Source organism: Myxocyprinus asiaticus, chromosome 16 (genome assembly GCF_019703515.2).
Source record: "Myxocyprinus asiaticus isolate MX2 ecotype Aquarium Trade chromosome 16, UBuf_Myxa_2, whole genome shotgun sequence".
NCBI lineage: Eukaryota > Metazoa > Chordata > Actinopteri > Cypriniformes > Catostomidae > Myxocyprinus > Myxocyprinus asiaticus.
Genome location: NC_059359.1, coordinates 1,938,913 through 1,953,634, shown reverse-complemented (window position 1 = coordinate 1,953,634; position 14,722 = coordinate 1,938,913). Strand labels below are relative to the sequence as shown.

Here is a 14,722-nt window from a genome sequence, read left to right as displayed (position 1 = left end):
TAGTGTTCAGTGTGTGTTTGTGTGTGTTTGTGTAGGCAGTGACTGTGAAGGAAGCTCTCTCTTTTAAAGGAAGGCACATACGCAGAAGTCTCAGCACTCCGAACGTACAGCACGTGAGTATTATAAAACTATAATGTATAAAACTATATATTAGCCATTGTGCGAATGGATTTGTCACATATAACATACAGTATCAGGGTTCCCATGCGTCCTGGAAAACCTGGAATTTTACAGTGCAGTTTTCCAGTCATGGAAAATTAGAAAAATAAATAATTATTTGTCCTGGAAAATATTTTAGTGTAATAAAACTGTTTGGCTGTAGTGTTAACTACAAAAATATTTGAGTTGTAAACTTTGGATAATGACAATGGTCGGAACAATGCTAAATAAGGCGGAAATGTGTCATCGCAGTCTGTGAAAAGGGTCCATTAAACCACAAAATGCTACGATTGAAATAAATATTTTATCTGTGTGTGCTGCACGCTTCAAAATGAATGTGTGAAGCTGGCCGCTCATACACTGAAAATGATCACTGCTCTGTGATCATCACGTGCACTGTGTCTGTGTGTCTGTGTGTTTGTGTGTTTGTCTGTGTGTTTGTGTGTCTGTCTGTGTCTCTGTGTGTCTGTGTGGCTGTCTGTGTGAGTGCATGTGTGTGTGTCTGTGTGTGTGTGCGTGTGTGTGTCTGTCTGTGTGAGTGCGTGTGTGTGTGCGAGTGAGTGCGTGTGTGAGGGCGTGCGTGTGTCCGTCTGTGTGAGTGCGTGCGTGTGTGTGTGTTTTTGTGTCTGTCTGTCTGTGTGTGTTTGTGTGTCTGTCTGTCTGTGTGAGTGTGAGTGTCTGTGTGAGTGTGTGTGTGTGTGTGTGTGTGTGTGTGTGTGTCTGTCTGTCTGTCTGTGTGCGAGTGCGAGTGTGAGTGCGTGTGTGCGTGTCTGTCTGTGTGAGTGCGTGTGTGTGTGTCTGTCTGTGTGAGTGCGTGTGTGTGTGCGAGTGAGTGCGTGTGTGAGTGCGTGCGTGTGTCTGTCTGTGGGAGTGCGTGTATGTGTCTGTCTGTGTGAGTGTGTGCGTGCGTGTGTGTGTTTTTGTGTCTGTCTGTCTGTGTGTGTTTGTGTGTCTGTATGTCTGTGTGAGTGTGTGTGTGTTTGTGTGTGTGTGTGTGTGTGTGTGTGTGTGTGTGTGTTTGTGTGTTTGAGTGTCTGTGTGAGTGTGTTTTTGTGTGTCTGTGAGTGTGTTTTTGTGTGTCTGTGAGTGTGTCTGTGTCTGTGTGTTTGTGTGTGAGTGTTTGTGTGTGAGTGTTTGTGTGTGTGTGTTTTTGTGTGTGTGTGTTTTTGTGTCTGTGTGTCTGTGTGAGTGTGTGTGTGTGTGTGTGTGTGTGTGTGAGTGTCTGTGTGTGTGTGTGTGTGTGTGTGTTTGAGTGTCTGTGTGAGTGTGATTTTGTGTGTCTGTGAGTGTGTTTGTGTGTCTGTCTGTGTGAGTGTGTGTTTGTGTGTTTGTGTGTCTGTCTGTGTGAGTGTCTGTCTGTGTGTGTGTTTGTGTGTGTGTGTGTGTGTGTGTGTGTGTGTGTGTCTGTGTGTGTGTCTGTATGTGTGTGAGTGTGTGAGTGTGTGTGTAGTAGATGACAAAAAGCAGAGCGCTCTGAAGTGTGCAGCACATACAGACTATATGTATTTAATTAAATCTCAGTTGTGAGGTGAGAAACTACTGTCAAAAACACACAGAAAAGCCAAAATAAAGCTAGATTAAAATGGACAAAAATATTTTACTACTGTATAGTAATGTAATGTTTACTGTAATTAAAATATAATAATAACAATGTATTACAGAAATATCTCACATCTGTAATGTTCTGTTGTGCAGCACTTCGTTTGACATCTCGTGTTTAAAATTTTGTTGAGGATTTTGTACAATTTTATTTGATACAAATAATGCAATTTTATTTTAAAAATAAATACATTTAGATAATTCTATTTTATTTGAATAAAGTTTTAATACATTTAATTAGAAATAATATTGATGATAAAATGTAAGCTGTCGAATATGGAAATTCAGAAAAAATAACCATAATACACATCATGACCTCTCATGTGTTTTTGCCTAATATTACTCCCGTTGGGCACAAAATTGTGCCTGGAAAAGAGTACGAACCCTGTGTCATATGTTTGTTTTGTGTGTTGTTTAGAGCTCTTGTTGTAAATCAGATGTGACGGGCTGTGAGGATGAAGATATCAAGGTTAGTGAATAAAGTTTTGGCTACATCTTGAGTAGGGCTGAACATTTCTTGATTCGATTAGATTCCAATTCATAAGCTATCAAGTCAAATCTTATTTTATTTTTATTATAGTGCTTTTCACAAAATACATCATTTCAAGCTGCTTTACAGAAGGTCTGCAAGCTCTCGATTTGATTTCGATTTCTAATTGATTTGATTCAATTCCGATTTATTTGGGTAAATTTCAATTATAATGAAATATTATGCTTAGAAAGCAATTTGACTATTCTCAATACCACTTTTTGATAATGATTTGATTAAACATTGTTTCAAGTTATCAAGTAATTATTCAAGACAAGTAAACAGTCTGTAACAAATTAGAACAAACAAATTAAGCAATAGAACAAATAAAAACAACAGAAAAAAGATACAAATAAAGAAAATAGTGCTTGAATTGTAATACATCGAAACTGTTAACCTTTTAAGCTCTGAAGGTGTTTTTAAAGATTTCCTGTTTCAGTGGCATACCCAAAATTAATTATAACTTGACAAAAAACAAGGAGGGTCAAGTGTTTGGTATCATTGTAAAAACTTTTCAAATGTTTCAATAATATAGATTGATACATTCTGAGACTCTCAGCCTAAGAAACTGCTGAAAAATCACATAAATGTAAAATATTTCTTTCTGATTTGACATATGGATGTAAGGAGGCTCTGAACAAATGCTTTTGTTTTGTTCCCAATCATGTCAACTGTATGAAAAATGTTGTGTTGATACGACAAAGCAATCAAAAGTTATAACATTACATATATAATTTATCATAGTGTCCAAAAATGTCTCTAAACAAATAAAACATAATAATTATACAGAAGAACTAATTGCACATGCAAACACAACAATGACTAAAGGTTTGCATAGCATGCAGACATGATTTTATTAATGAGATTTCACAGAATGAGTTTCATTCTGTGTCATTTGAGTCATCATTGAGTCTGTGTCATGTATTTGGCGCCATCTCCTGGTGGTCATATGTAACATTGTGCTTCATGTGGATTATCTAATGATCTATGCATCAGATTATCTTGTGTGTGGACTCGTTTGAAAGATAATCACCTCCTCTAAGTAATAGTATGTGATATTTTATGTTCCGTTTATTTTTCATGAAGTTTTAAGCAAAAACGCGGCATATAAGCAACACCAACATAATTGTCAAAGACATATACACTACCGAAATTGATGACTTAGACCAAATAATAAAGAAAAGCAGCCAATAAGTGCCCAACATAGATGGGAACTCCTTCAATACTGTTTAAAAAGCATCCCAGGGTGATACCTCAAGAAGTTGGTTTAGAAAATGTCAAGAGTACATGTCTGCAAATTCTAGGCAAAGGGTGACTACTTTGAAGATGCTCAAATATAACACAGTTTTGATTTATTTTGGATTTTGTTTAGTCACAACATAATTCCCATAGTTCCATTTATGTTATTCCATAGTTTTGATGACTTTACTATTATTATAAAATGTGAAAAAAAATATATATCATAAAGAATGAGTAAGTGTTTCAAAACTTTTGACCGGTAGTGTACTTCGCTATTACTCGCTATATAGTTGTCTGTGAGTAAAACAAATAGGCTGAATTTAAAACAAAAATTCTACTCTTTGAGAGCTTTCCAACGACATATGACACATGACTGTTTGATGAGTTTGATGTTTTAACCGATTGCAATAATATATGCAGTGCAAAATTATTAATAAATTATCAAAACGTAACACTTCTGATTTATCTGCAAATTTCAAAGCACTTGTTCAGTTTTGGTCATAATATCTACATGCATTATAAAGTAGAGCTTCTAAGCTTTAAAACAATACATAGTTTGTGTTGGACAAGACTGCAGTTGTTAATAATTTGTCGATTATATTTTTTAAAGGGATAAAGCTACTAAAGTTAACCAGTCAAGAGCAGTGAGTGGTCTTCTTGTTGTTGTTTTAGAGGTGGGCGATATGACCAAAATTTGTCCAGCACAATAGGAATAATTTTATATGACGATAACGATATATATCACAAATCTGGAAAATCAATATAAATGGTTTTATATTTAATAACCATACTGTAATGCCTATATTTGGATAATCCAGTCAGTGAATTAAATACTTTGTAAATGAAAACATCTTCCTATTATAGAATTGTTTCTTTATTTGGATCTTGACAAACATAGTCAAAGTACAAAAACAAACGCTCAAATTGGTTTTAAATCAACCTAACCATAATGCTAAATTTCACATTATGCCACATTTCAGTCTGATGTTGTTGACTAATATCATTATTATAAACTTTCCTCAAGCAACTCAACGTCTTCTCAAAGCAGCAAAGAAAATAATACGTAAGTAAAAAAATATTCAATGAAAATAAACACTTTATTAGGCTCTTATATCTAACATTAGGTGATTGTTTAGTTTAACCTCCTGAGATGCATGACTGCTGTGTGCATTTTTCATTTCCCTTTTTGATTTGTAACTAGCATTACCTAATAAACAAGCAAAAAAACAAAAAAAAAAACATTCTAGAGCTAATAGTTTTCCTAAAAATGTATGTCCACATATGTGGACAGTGGGACTATAATGTGAAATTTGAATGCATTTATTAATTTTAATGAATCATATTGTACAATGATAACAAAATAAAATATAACAATGTATATTAAAATGAAGTGAAATGACCCGCAGATGTGTTTGAGTTTAAAGTTATTTAAAATAACAAATATGTTCTTTCAGTGTCCACGTATGTGGACATCATGTTTATCAGTGCGCTGACGCCCGAAAAATGAAAGGATTTTTTTAAGCAGCCTATCAAACGAAACTAGAGACTCTCCTCTTTACAACCAAACAGGTTTCAATGACAAAACTTAAAGAGATTTCTTACCAGAGGCACTTTTGTTTGCGCTGCGTCCGTAGAAGTGCTTCTCGGAAATCGACGGCATGCTGTTTTGTCACGTGACTCGGTACGCCAAAAGTTTAACCCTTAAATGACAGTCTAGAGTCTTGTGAACAGCATTCAGTCTGTTTTTATTCATTTAAAGTATGCGTTGCGTATAGCGAAGCCAGATTACAACGTCCACGCTTGTGGACGTGGGATCGCACGAGGTTAAAAACCCTTTATTTTGGTAGCTGTTTTCCTCATCAGTGGTGGTTTGACTTTCTTGATAGCACTTTAATATTAAAAATAAAAACTCTACGCTCTCCTGTCTCTGGAGCAAAATCATCAGGAAGCCTGCTGGACTCGCACGCAGTTACGTGCTCCAGAGATAGCACAGCGACACTCACGTAAAACAGATGAGAAGCTTATTTAGCGCTTATTCAAGTGCGATATTTTGATGCAAATTCGCTTTTTTGTCCTACTGTTTATGTTCGCTTTAGACATGATTATAGCAGTACCTCGCCAAGACTGGTTCTTTCAGATCACACGTGCACAAACCGCACACACATAAGCCACCTGTCAATCAGTCAAACAGCGCGCGGGAGCCGAAATGAGGAAATAAAGTGTTCTTTAAAATTCTCATTTATTTGTGTCGTTTCTCTCTCTTCCTTTTGGCTTGTTAACGAGATCAACCAGTGGTTGTCTTACGATCGCAGTCAACTCGATTGATTATTTACCCAGCCCTAATCTTGACCTCTCCTTCACAGGGTCACTGTGATGGTCACACGGACGTCTCTGAATCCAACCCCCAAGAGCTGTCTCTCAACAGTGTCCTCTCTAAAGACACACCTGTCAAAAGCAGGGAGAATCATGGTAAATTTACCATAGTTTGGATGTATGTGTTTAGGCTCTCTTATGCATTAATTCACTGAAGCATTCTCCATAGGGTCAGTACCAGAGAGTCCAACGTTCTTCAACTCCAGTCCGTTTAAGGTTCTCTCACCTCAGCCGCCCAAATTCCTCAAATCTCTCCTGCCAGTGAGAGAGGAGAACAAAGCCAAACGCGCTCTGGAGTCACGACCTCTGCTGGGACAGGAGGTACACACACACAGAATGCGTCTTTCTCATTATAAACAGTCTCATTATCAGTTTCATTCCTACATATCGCTCATATTGTGTTTCCACCCTCCATATACACTCCACATTCTCACAAAGACACTCTACATATTTCATATTTTATGATGGCATGTCCCACCCTGCAGGTTGACACACAAAGCTTTAAAGAATGAATTTCCCAACTAAAATGGCCCTTTTTAAAGAAACAAAAACACCTCCAAAAAAGTGCATTTTGGCCCCTGCACCGAGCATGATCTCAGTCCATTAATTCTGTGTTAACAGCCACAAATTATATTTTTTACTGACCTGTACAACATGATAGGAACGTGTCTTTAAAGGAATACTTCACCCATAACCATTAAAGCTTTGTCATCATTTATACACCCTGAAGTTGTTCCAAACACTTTTGTATTATGTTCTTTCTTCTGTGAAATACAAAATATGATGTAAGGCAGAATGTTCGTGCAGCTCTTTTCCATACGAACGAAGTGAATGGTGATTTTTGGGCTGTGCAATATGGACAAAAATACGTTTTTTAAATTTGTTTATATAGATAGATTTTTGTTTGCAATTTTAATAGACTTTGCATGAGAAACAGACTGAAATTTTAGTCGTTATTTAATGATAACCTCTCCCTCCACCTAAGCTCTAAGCTCATTTGTGGTCACGTGCATTAAAACTTGCTGCATCATTATCAGTAATGTCACATGCAAGAACGATTGGCATTTGGGATCAGTGACCTCGAACCTGGCGTGATGCATCCAAATGCAATTTTTTTGATCAATTGTGGCCTAAATTTAGGTCTGTTCCTTACAAAACTATTGTATTCATAAAACTTGGAATGGGTCATGTCGACTTTTTTGTGATACTTTTATGGTGCTTTTTTGTCTTATTTGGGGCTTGAGAGTAAAAATCAATGTTGTATTGTATGGGGAAAAGTGGCTCAAACATTCTTCAAAATGTCTCCTTAATGGACCCATTGGCGGGTCCAAAGGGGGGCGCTATATCGTGAAAAAGTTTACATTTAAAACTTTAAAGTCCCCGTATACATAAGTCAGGCATATGAGGTAACATTTGAAAGCTTAGAATCTGTACTTATCATAGATAACAATCACTTCTGCATTTATGTTACTTAAAATAACAAAATAAGGCCTCAAATCATTTGTATTGAAAATTAGCGCCCCCTAGAGGTAATAGAGTAGAAATATTTATATGAAAATAAAAGTCTTTCATATAGTAACTAAATGGACATGTCATATATCAAATGAAAGCTCTCATCCTCAGGAATGTGTCTGTATAGGTAATTTTGTTGCCCTCATACCACAGTTCGAAGGATTTTCAAAAGAATCACAAAGTGAAATATGATTTCTCTAAGTCATCAAATGTCTCATTTATGCTCCGATAACTGCCGCTGTAAGCCCCAAATAGCTAAACTTTATATCTGCTTTTACCTTAGGCAGTGTTTTAAGAAATTAGCCATTATTTACTAGTCTGTGAGCTTGATTGGCTGAATAATCCAATGTTATATCTTAGATGTCCAGAACAAGATATGCCATCCAGCTGGAAAAGCATGCAAAACAAATCATCAGAAAATATGTTATCGACTATTGGAGTTATATATCATCGCAAAGGGGAGGATCTCAGCTTTCTAATGACACCTAGATTGAGCTTGTAGTCCACTCAGAGGCCGAGATATTCAATGAAACACATGAGGGTGGTGCTTGAACTGAACATTAGACTGAATGTCTATGGACGAGCACATCTGTGAGGGCTAAAATGCATTAGAGCGCCACCTACATTTCAGATCTGTATATTGTGATGGAATGTGCTAGAGAAAAAATATTTTTTCTAGTGCTTTCTGCCATCTAGTTGAATAAAATGAGACTTTTCAAAGTGTGGTAAATTGAACAGAACCAGAAAAAAAATTCTGTTTATCATAAGATTATAAACGGATACAATATTATTTATTCATTATTGGAGTCTTTTTTTTTTTTTTAAATGAGACAAATTTTTGGCAATTAGTCCACAGTATGTGTGAATGGTGAGCTTGTAAATTTGAGTCTGAAAAATGGCGGACGGCAGCCCAAAAATGCACCAGAGTTTAAGGGGTTAAGTGTTTAACGAAAAATAGTCATACTGGTTTGAAACAACAGGAGAGTAAGTAAATGATTTTTTTGAGTGAACTATTCCTTTAAAACATCTAAATTTGTGGCTGAACACTCATCCAGTGCATGTGCGAGTCTCACTGAATGCTTGTAAATACCACATGCGTTTACGTGCCTAACTCCACCAGCCCTATATACTGAGTGTGTACTAGTGTTCGCTGTGCTGCATGGCCTGTGTGAAGTATGCAATTGTGACCTGATTGCAGAGCATGCGCAGGTTTGTGGAGAGCAGCGGTCTGGGCTGCAGACCCAGGGCCCAGAGTGAGGGCCACACCCACAGTGACATCAGCAGTGACATCAGCACCAGCAGAGCCAATCACAGAAAGCAAAGACTCAGCACAGATCTCACTCTCACACCGCCACACACTGTTGTAAGTGTCACCATTAAACAAGCACATAACCAGTATGCTGCAGGCATGCAAACACTAGTTAGTGCTACTAGGTAGTGGCCCCTTAATACACATTTACAAGAAGTTCACAACAACGGAACGTAAAATGTATTCTCCATTCAATTTTGAATGCTGCACAATCCTGATGCACACATGCAAAAATTCCAAATGTCTAAAGTGGTTGAATTTTTGCATTGCATCTCTTTTAAAACATGTTTCAATTTGAGTGTTGAGCTTATTATGCTACCTCATCATCTCTGACATCATCTCAGCATCAGCACCCTTTGCATCTCATTGTGTCTCACTGCCCTCATGTGATGATGAGTAACTGCATGTGTCGCACTGCTTTTTGATTAACTCACTGACTGCAGCACTCCACATATCACACAGTTTGTGTTGAACTCCTGGTGCACATCAGACCTGTTTCATTATATTTTGGCGAGTAGTGCATTAGATGTTTCAAAGAAAATAAACTGTGGTGTTTGCATAAAACCGTGTCCACGCCGGACGCAAAGCGACAAAACTAGATCACTTCCATTATAATCAACAAAGCAGTCTACACAGGAAACTCCCGATGCAACATGTCTTCAGCTGACGGATGCCCTGTTTCTATTTTTGACATCCTGCAGATCCACTTTCTTTTCCTTGTCCGTCTGAAATAAAATGATTTTACCTACAAATATCATAAATATAAATTGATTGCTTTGAGTTTCATTTGTTATATATTCAAATAACTTATTATTATTCCAAAAATATTTGTGTGTGTGTGTGTGTGTATACATACAAAAATTGTTTAAAGCTAAAATATAGTTGTTGCATTGCTTTAATTATAATTATTATATAATAAGTACGTTTTTATACCAGTGGATTTGTGTTTACAGTTAAAGGAATAGTTCCCCAAAAATGATAATTCTCTCGTTATTTATTTGCCCTCATATCGTCTCAAACTCATATGACCTTCTCTCTTCTGCAGAAGATATTTTCAAAGATGAACGCATGATGTTTTTAGTCTGTTATCAAACAGAATTGATTGTATTGGTTCAGAAGACATGGATTAAACCACTTCAATTGTATGGATTGCCTTTAGGTCCCTTTTTGGAGCCCATGAACTTGAATTGTATGGATGTTAACACATCATATCGCCTTAAAAAACATTCATTTGTGTTCTGTAGAAGAAAGAAAGTCATACGAGTTTGAGAGCGCATGAATGTGAGTAAATGATGAGAGAATTCAAATTTTTGGGTGAACTATGTCTTTAAGTTGGATACATAGCAATGGAAAAATGGGGAAATATCTGAAGTATTGAGCATACAGCTGATTGGTCCTTGGTTAGTGAACATTCTGCGATGTCATGCAGCTTCAGTGAAGACAACCTTGTCTGGTGTAGACACTGTTTTTCAATGACTGAATATAATAAGGTGCTGGTGTTCTTTAACCTTTCATCACAAGGGGCAGTAGAGTCCTACCTGATAAATGCTTTGCTGTTTGTTGTCTGGTCATTGATGATTGGTCAGGATTCAGAAGAGGAAGAGCATGACGTAGAGTCAGCCTTCACCCATTCCAGTGTTCCAGGGTCTCTCAGGTCTGAACAGCTCCAAAACTTCAAGCCCTACGTCCCGGAGGATTTTGCCAACTTTGAGGTGTACAATGCCAGTCTTGACACCAAGGATGGGGCGCAGGAGGAATTGGCATCTGGGGTAGAGCCATTACCAGAGACAAGGACTGTAGAAAAGGAAGTGTCCCGAAGTCCCACAGCCAGCAGCTGTACGAGCGGTTACTTCTCCCATAGTGCCTCAAACGCAACTCTGTCCGACGTGCTCTTTAGTGGCAGCGATAGTTGCGACCAGCTCAATAGCAAAGAAACCTCCGAACCTCCGGAACATGGCTGTCCTGGAGGTAGAGCGTTCCTACCTTACAGAAGTACCTCAGGAGTTGAGACCGTTCACATTCAACGCTGTTCTCGTAACTGCATCGACCGGGACTGCTCTTCGCCGCTTCCCCGAAAATGCATCCTGAGTGTTAGTCAAGAATTCACAGACTTTAAGGGGGCAGATGATGGTATAGGAGCCGAAGACCCGGGTCACTTCGAGACAAGCTGGCAAGCGGAGGCGAATCTCCCAGACCTGGGGAAGCAAAACTCTGCCAGATCGTCAGAAAGCAATTGTGTCGCAGTTCCATTGGCTCAATGCCATCTTCACAATGGAAAAGAGTCTCCCAGTGTTCCTGTACCTGACAACAACCCAGAGCTGGAATCATCTAGAGGACTTGATGACTCGGAGGATGCAGAACCTTCTGCAGACTCCAGTGAGGACGAGAATGCACCTGTTGCTCAGCTGCCGGACTGGATGGCTCCCGGTGAGCAGGTGTGGGTGGGGAGGCAGAGTGGGACGGTGCATTATGTTGGAGGGGTGGAGTTTGCCAAGGGCATCTGGGTTGGAGTGGAACTAGACCTTGCTGTAGGTAAGTGGACAGATGAATGTGAGTAGAAGTCTTCAGGAAGATCTTAGTTTTCATTTGGAAAATAACTAAAAGGACTTTTCCACCATTTGGCCAAACGGTTCTGAGCATGGTGAGGAATGGTTCCAGTAGCATTTCCACTTGAGCTCGGTCTGGTATGGTTCAATTATAGAACGGTTCTCAGCATGGTTAGCTAACTGTGCTCAGGACAGAGGACCGTGGAGCTCCTTCAATGGCATAGCGACTCACGATTGGTCACTTGCCCAGTCAGTCCATTCTAATCCTGATAGCACCATAGTGGAAAAAGAAATTGAAACCGAGCCAATGAGCCCAGGACAGTATGAAAGAGCAAGGTTTCGCAATGAGAACCGTTCGTTCCGATGGTGGAAAAGTGCCTAAAGTAGAGGCAAAGTACCTTTAACTATAAACCCTCTTGTCCTTCCACAGGCAAACACAATGGTACGGTTCAAGGAAGGGTGTATTTCCGCTGCGCCACAGGTCATGGCGTCTTTGTGAAGCCATCCGGTCTGACCAGAGGACCTCCATCCATTGATGCCGAACCTCAACCTGTGCTCCAATAGGGACTTAATATTGACATAAAGGTGACTTGTGTCAATGGAATTGCAGAAATAATGACTGTTTTCAAGCAAGTTTCAAACACTACACCTTTTTGCCATTATTCGGTCAAACTGGTAGTCCTTCCGCCATTGGTTGAGCCAGTGTTGTCTGACCCCGTCGGGATGCTCAAACAGAGTGCAGTTCTTTGCCGCTAGTGGCGCAGAAATTACACACTTTAAGTTTAAGAGCGGATGGATGGATTCTTTAACACCAGCATGGACAAACTGCGTACTTGACCCATCCTTTTTTAGTACATGCCAGATATGTGTTGATCGATTCCCCTTATTCTGTGGCAAAACATTTTACGTGTGTTTGTGTGTGTTGTTTTAAAGTTATAGGACTATTTCAGTATCATCTTTGAATGTCAAAAGTTGCACAGTTGCACAAAAGCGTTTTATATCATGTTAGCTTTGATATAGCTGAAATACTAACTTCACGTAAACTTCCATCTTGGAGAGTGTACCACTTCTTATATGACTAAATCTATTAATCAAACGATGCCTAACTATTGTTTTACTTTGAGTGATTGGAAAAATTTCGATCTGTTTTAGGTAAGAATGAACTACTGTTTCTGAACATTTTTGTTTGCTCGATTATATCAGGTATTACCAAAGACATAGCCTTTCAAATCTGCTGTGCAAACTGCAAAGATGTCATCATTTTTGTAATTACTTTGGCACTGCGTGTTTGCCTGTGTACTTAAGTATTTTTTCGATGGATTTATGCTAATATGCTAAGCGCTATGTTGGAAGACCACATGCCCTTCTTGAACTTCATAATTGTGATTGATTGAGCAATTTTAAGTTTTGAAGGTATTTCGATTGGACGGCAAGCCTGTCGCATTATTGGCTTGTTGAGTACTGTAACTGTTGAAGGACTGCCAATATTTCTAATAACGAAGCTTTCAGCATTGCACTGGAGTAACTTATCCTGGATGCACATTAAGTTACGTAATGCACAAACTTTTACGCTTTCTCAGATACTGATTTGACGCTTCTCAGGAGGTTGACAGGAAGTGACAAAGTCTGTATAGTGTGGTCACCTGATGCGGAGAGCACCTTGCTTTCTTTATCAGACTGTTGGCAGTAGGATGCGCTATTGGCTTACTGTCGCCAAACTGCGCTAGATCAGAAATGCCCTTAAGTACTGACACAAGTCCCGTTTCTCAATGGGGTATTTTTAGATAGTCGAATTCTAGGTTTATCCACTTAATATTGAAGCTTTCAAGCATTCATGTTTTTTTGACTGTTGCGAATGATTTTAATAGTTTGTGATACTAAAGCCAACATGAATATGTTTTATTTAGGTATAAATGGGAATATTGGGGAATGGGATATTGCTTAAATAATGATAGTGTGTGTGGCATGACAGTGCTGTTATTGCTCAGTTTTATCTGAAGAACTGTGGATCTGTCATTGGAGATGGTAAAATAAAAACCCACGACCTTACGTAAAAAAACAAAAACAAAGCTGCTCTCCTTGACCAAGGAGCTGTACATAAAATGTATGAACATAGTATTTACACTATTATAATGTACAGAACTGTATTGTATTTATATTGTATCTGCAGACTGTTAAAGTTGGTACAAAGATGTTGTAGAATACAGAATGTTTACAAACACTTGTCTTGTGTCCTTCTTTACTATAATGTTACTGATTTTCTTTTCTATTGAATTTGCTCATAAAAGAGAGAGTTAATTGCATTGGTTATATTTTAGTGCTGTCACAGATTGGGCAGATATTTTAGAAAATCAGCCATGGGTATTGATTAGACAATGTTGCTATGTAAACATAACGCTGGCTGTCTTGTGAAGTTTAGTTGAGAGCTGCAGTATTCTGTTCTTTTATCGCTCACTTGGGTCATTATCAAAATATTTCAAAATATTGACATTTTCAATTCAGTTCAGTTTTCTCCCATAAAAGCTAAGGGGACAACATTTTTTAACATCTTGACATACATAAAGGACAACTTGACTGTTGTGCTTTATTTTATTATTTTATTTTATTTAACGAATTAAGCAAGGGTTGTAACGCCAGTGGCGATAACACCAGTGACAAATTCTCTTAAAAGATGAATTATCAGAAAGATGGTTTTAATAGCATAAAACATACACCACTGATCAGACTAAAATCAATAAATCATGCCATTAAATCAATTTAAAAACATATTTCACAGGAACATGAAACTATTTAACACCAATGACATATTTACATAAACCATGTTAAAAAATTAATAACTTTTTCTCTTTTTTAACTTTGATCTTTGAAGTTCGTTTCCACAACTTTTTGTATTTTTAATATACACAATGTTTTTAACATTGATAACAGCAGTGGCATGCAATCAAGGGACAAACATTCTTTTTTTAATTATTTAGATTATTACTTATTTTGTTATGATTGGTTGCACGCTCGTCAGGCCTCACACCAATGACCGAGAAAACAAAATGAGTAAAACAATAAACTGTAAATGTCATAGAAATGCTGTTACAGATGGAGACAAGGGTTTGAAATGTGTAAATGTGATAATGACCCTCTTATTGTCACGTGATGATAATAATTTTGTCCTTTTAAGTGTCAGATTATTATTATTTTTATTGTTTTTGGTGGCAAACACAACACGTTGCAAAATCTCACAACATTGCATTTGAATTTGCAGTTAGGTAATGTCAAGCAAAATAATGCAACCAAAATAAAATATCTTTATAATATTATTGTGTTTGATTTGGACTGCAAAATCTGCATTATTACATTTCATATTACATGGAATGCTGCTATTATTACCCCACATTTGGAAATCTAATTTAAAGTTGTTGTTTTTTTAAACCTACAAGAATGGACCATGAAACATAAGCATTA

General features: G+C 37.7%; 1 protein-coding gene across 5 annotated transcripts in view; it reads left to right on the top strand.

The window, feature by feature from the left end:
• kif13a (kinesin family member 13A) overlaps nt 1-13,487 on the top strand; it is a 116,767-nt gene extending 103,280 nt beyond the window's left edge. For 2 of the 5 annotated variants that reach the window (XM_051720167.1, XM_051720166.1), the window contains 7 exons: nt 36-113; nt 2,177-2,227; nt 5,890-5,995; nt 6,069-6,220; nt 8,610-8,774; nt 10,307-11,252; nt 11,697-13,487. In XM_051720167.1, coding sequence (XP_051576127.1) covers nt 36-113; nt 2,177-2,227; nt 5,890-5,995; nt 6,069-6,220; nt 8,610-8,774; nt 10,307-11,252; nt 11,697-11,830 — 1,632 coding nt within the window. In that variant the 3' untranslated portion in view covers nt 11,831-13,487. Of the gene's footprint in view, nt 1-35; nt 114-2,176; nt 2,228-5,889; nt 5,996-6,068; nt 6,221-8,609; nt 8,775-10,241; nt 11,253-11,696 lie in introns of those variants that run through there. The other 3 variants (XM_051720170.1, XM_051720168.1, XM_051720169.1) reach the window with 2 other exon arrangements.
• The last annotated feature ends 1,235 nt before the right edge of the window (nt 13,488-14,722 follow it).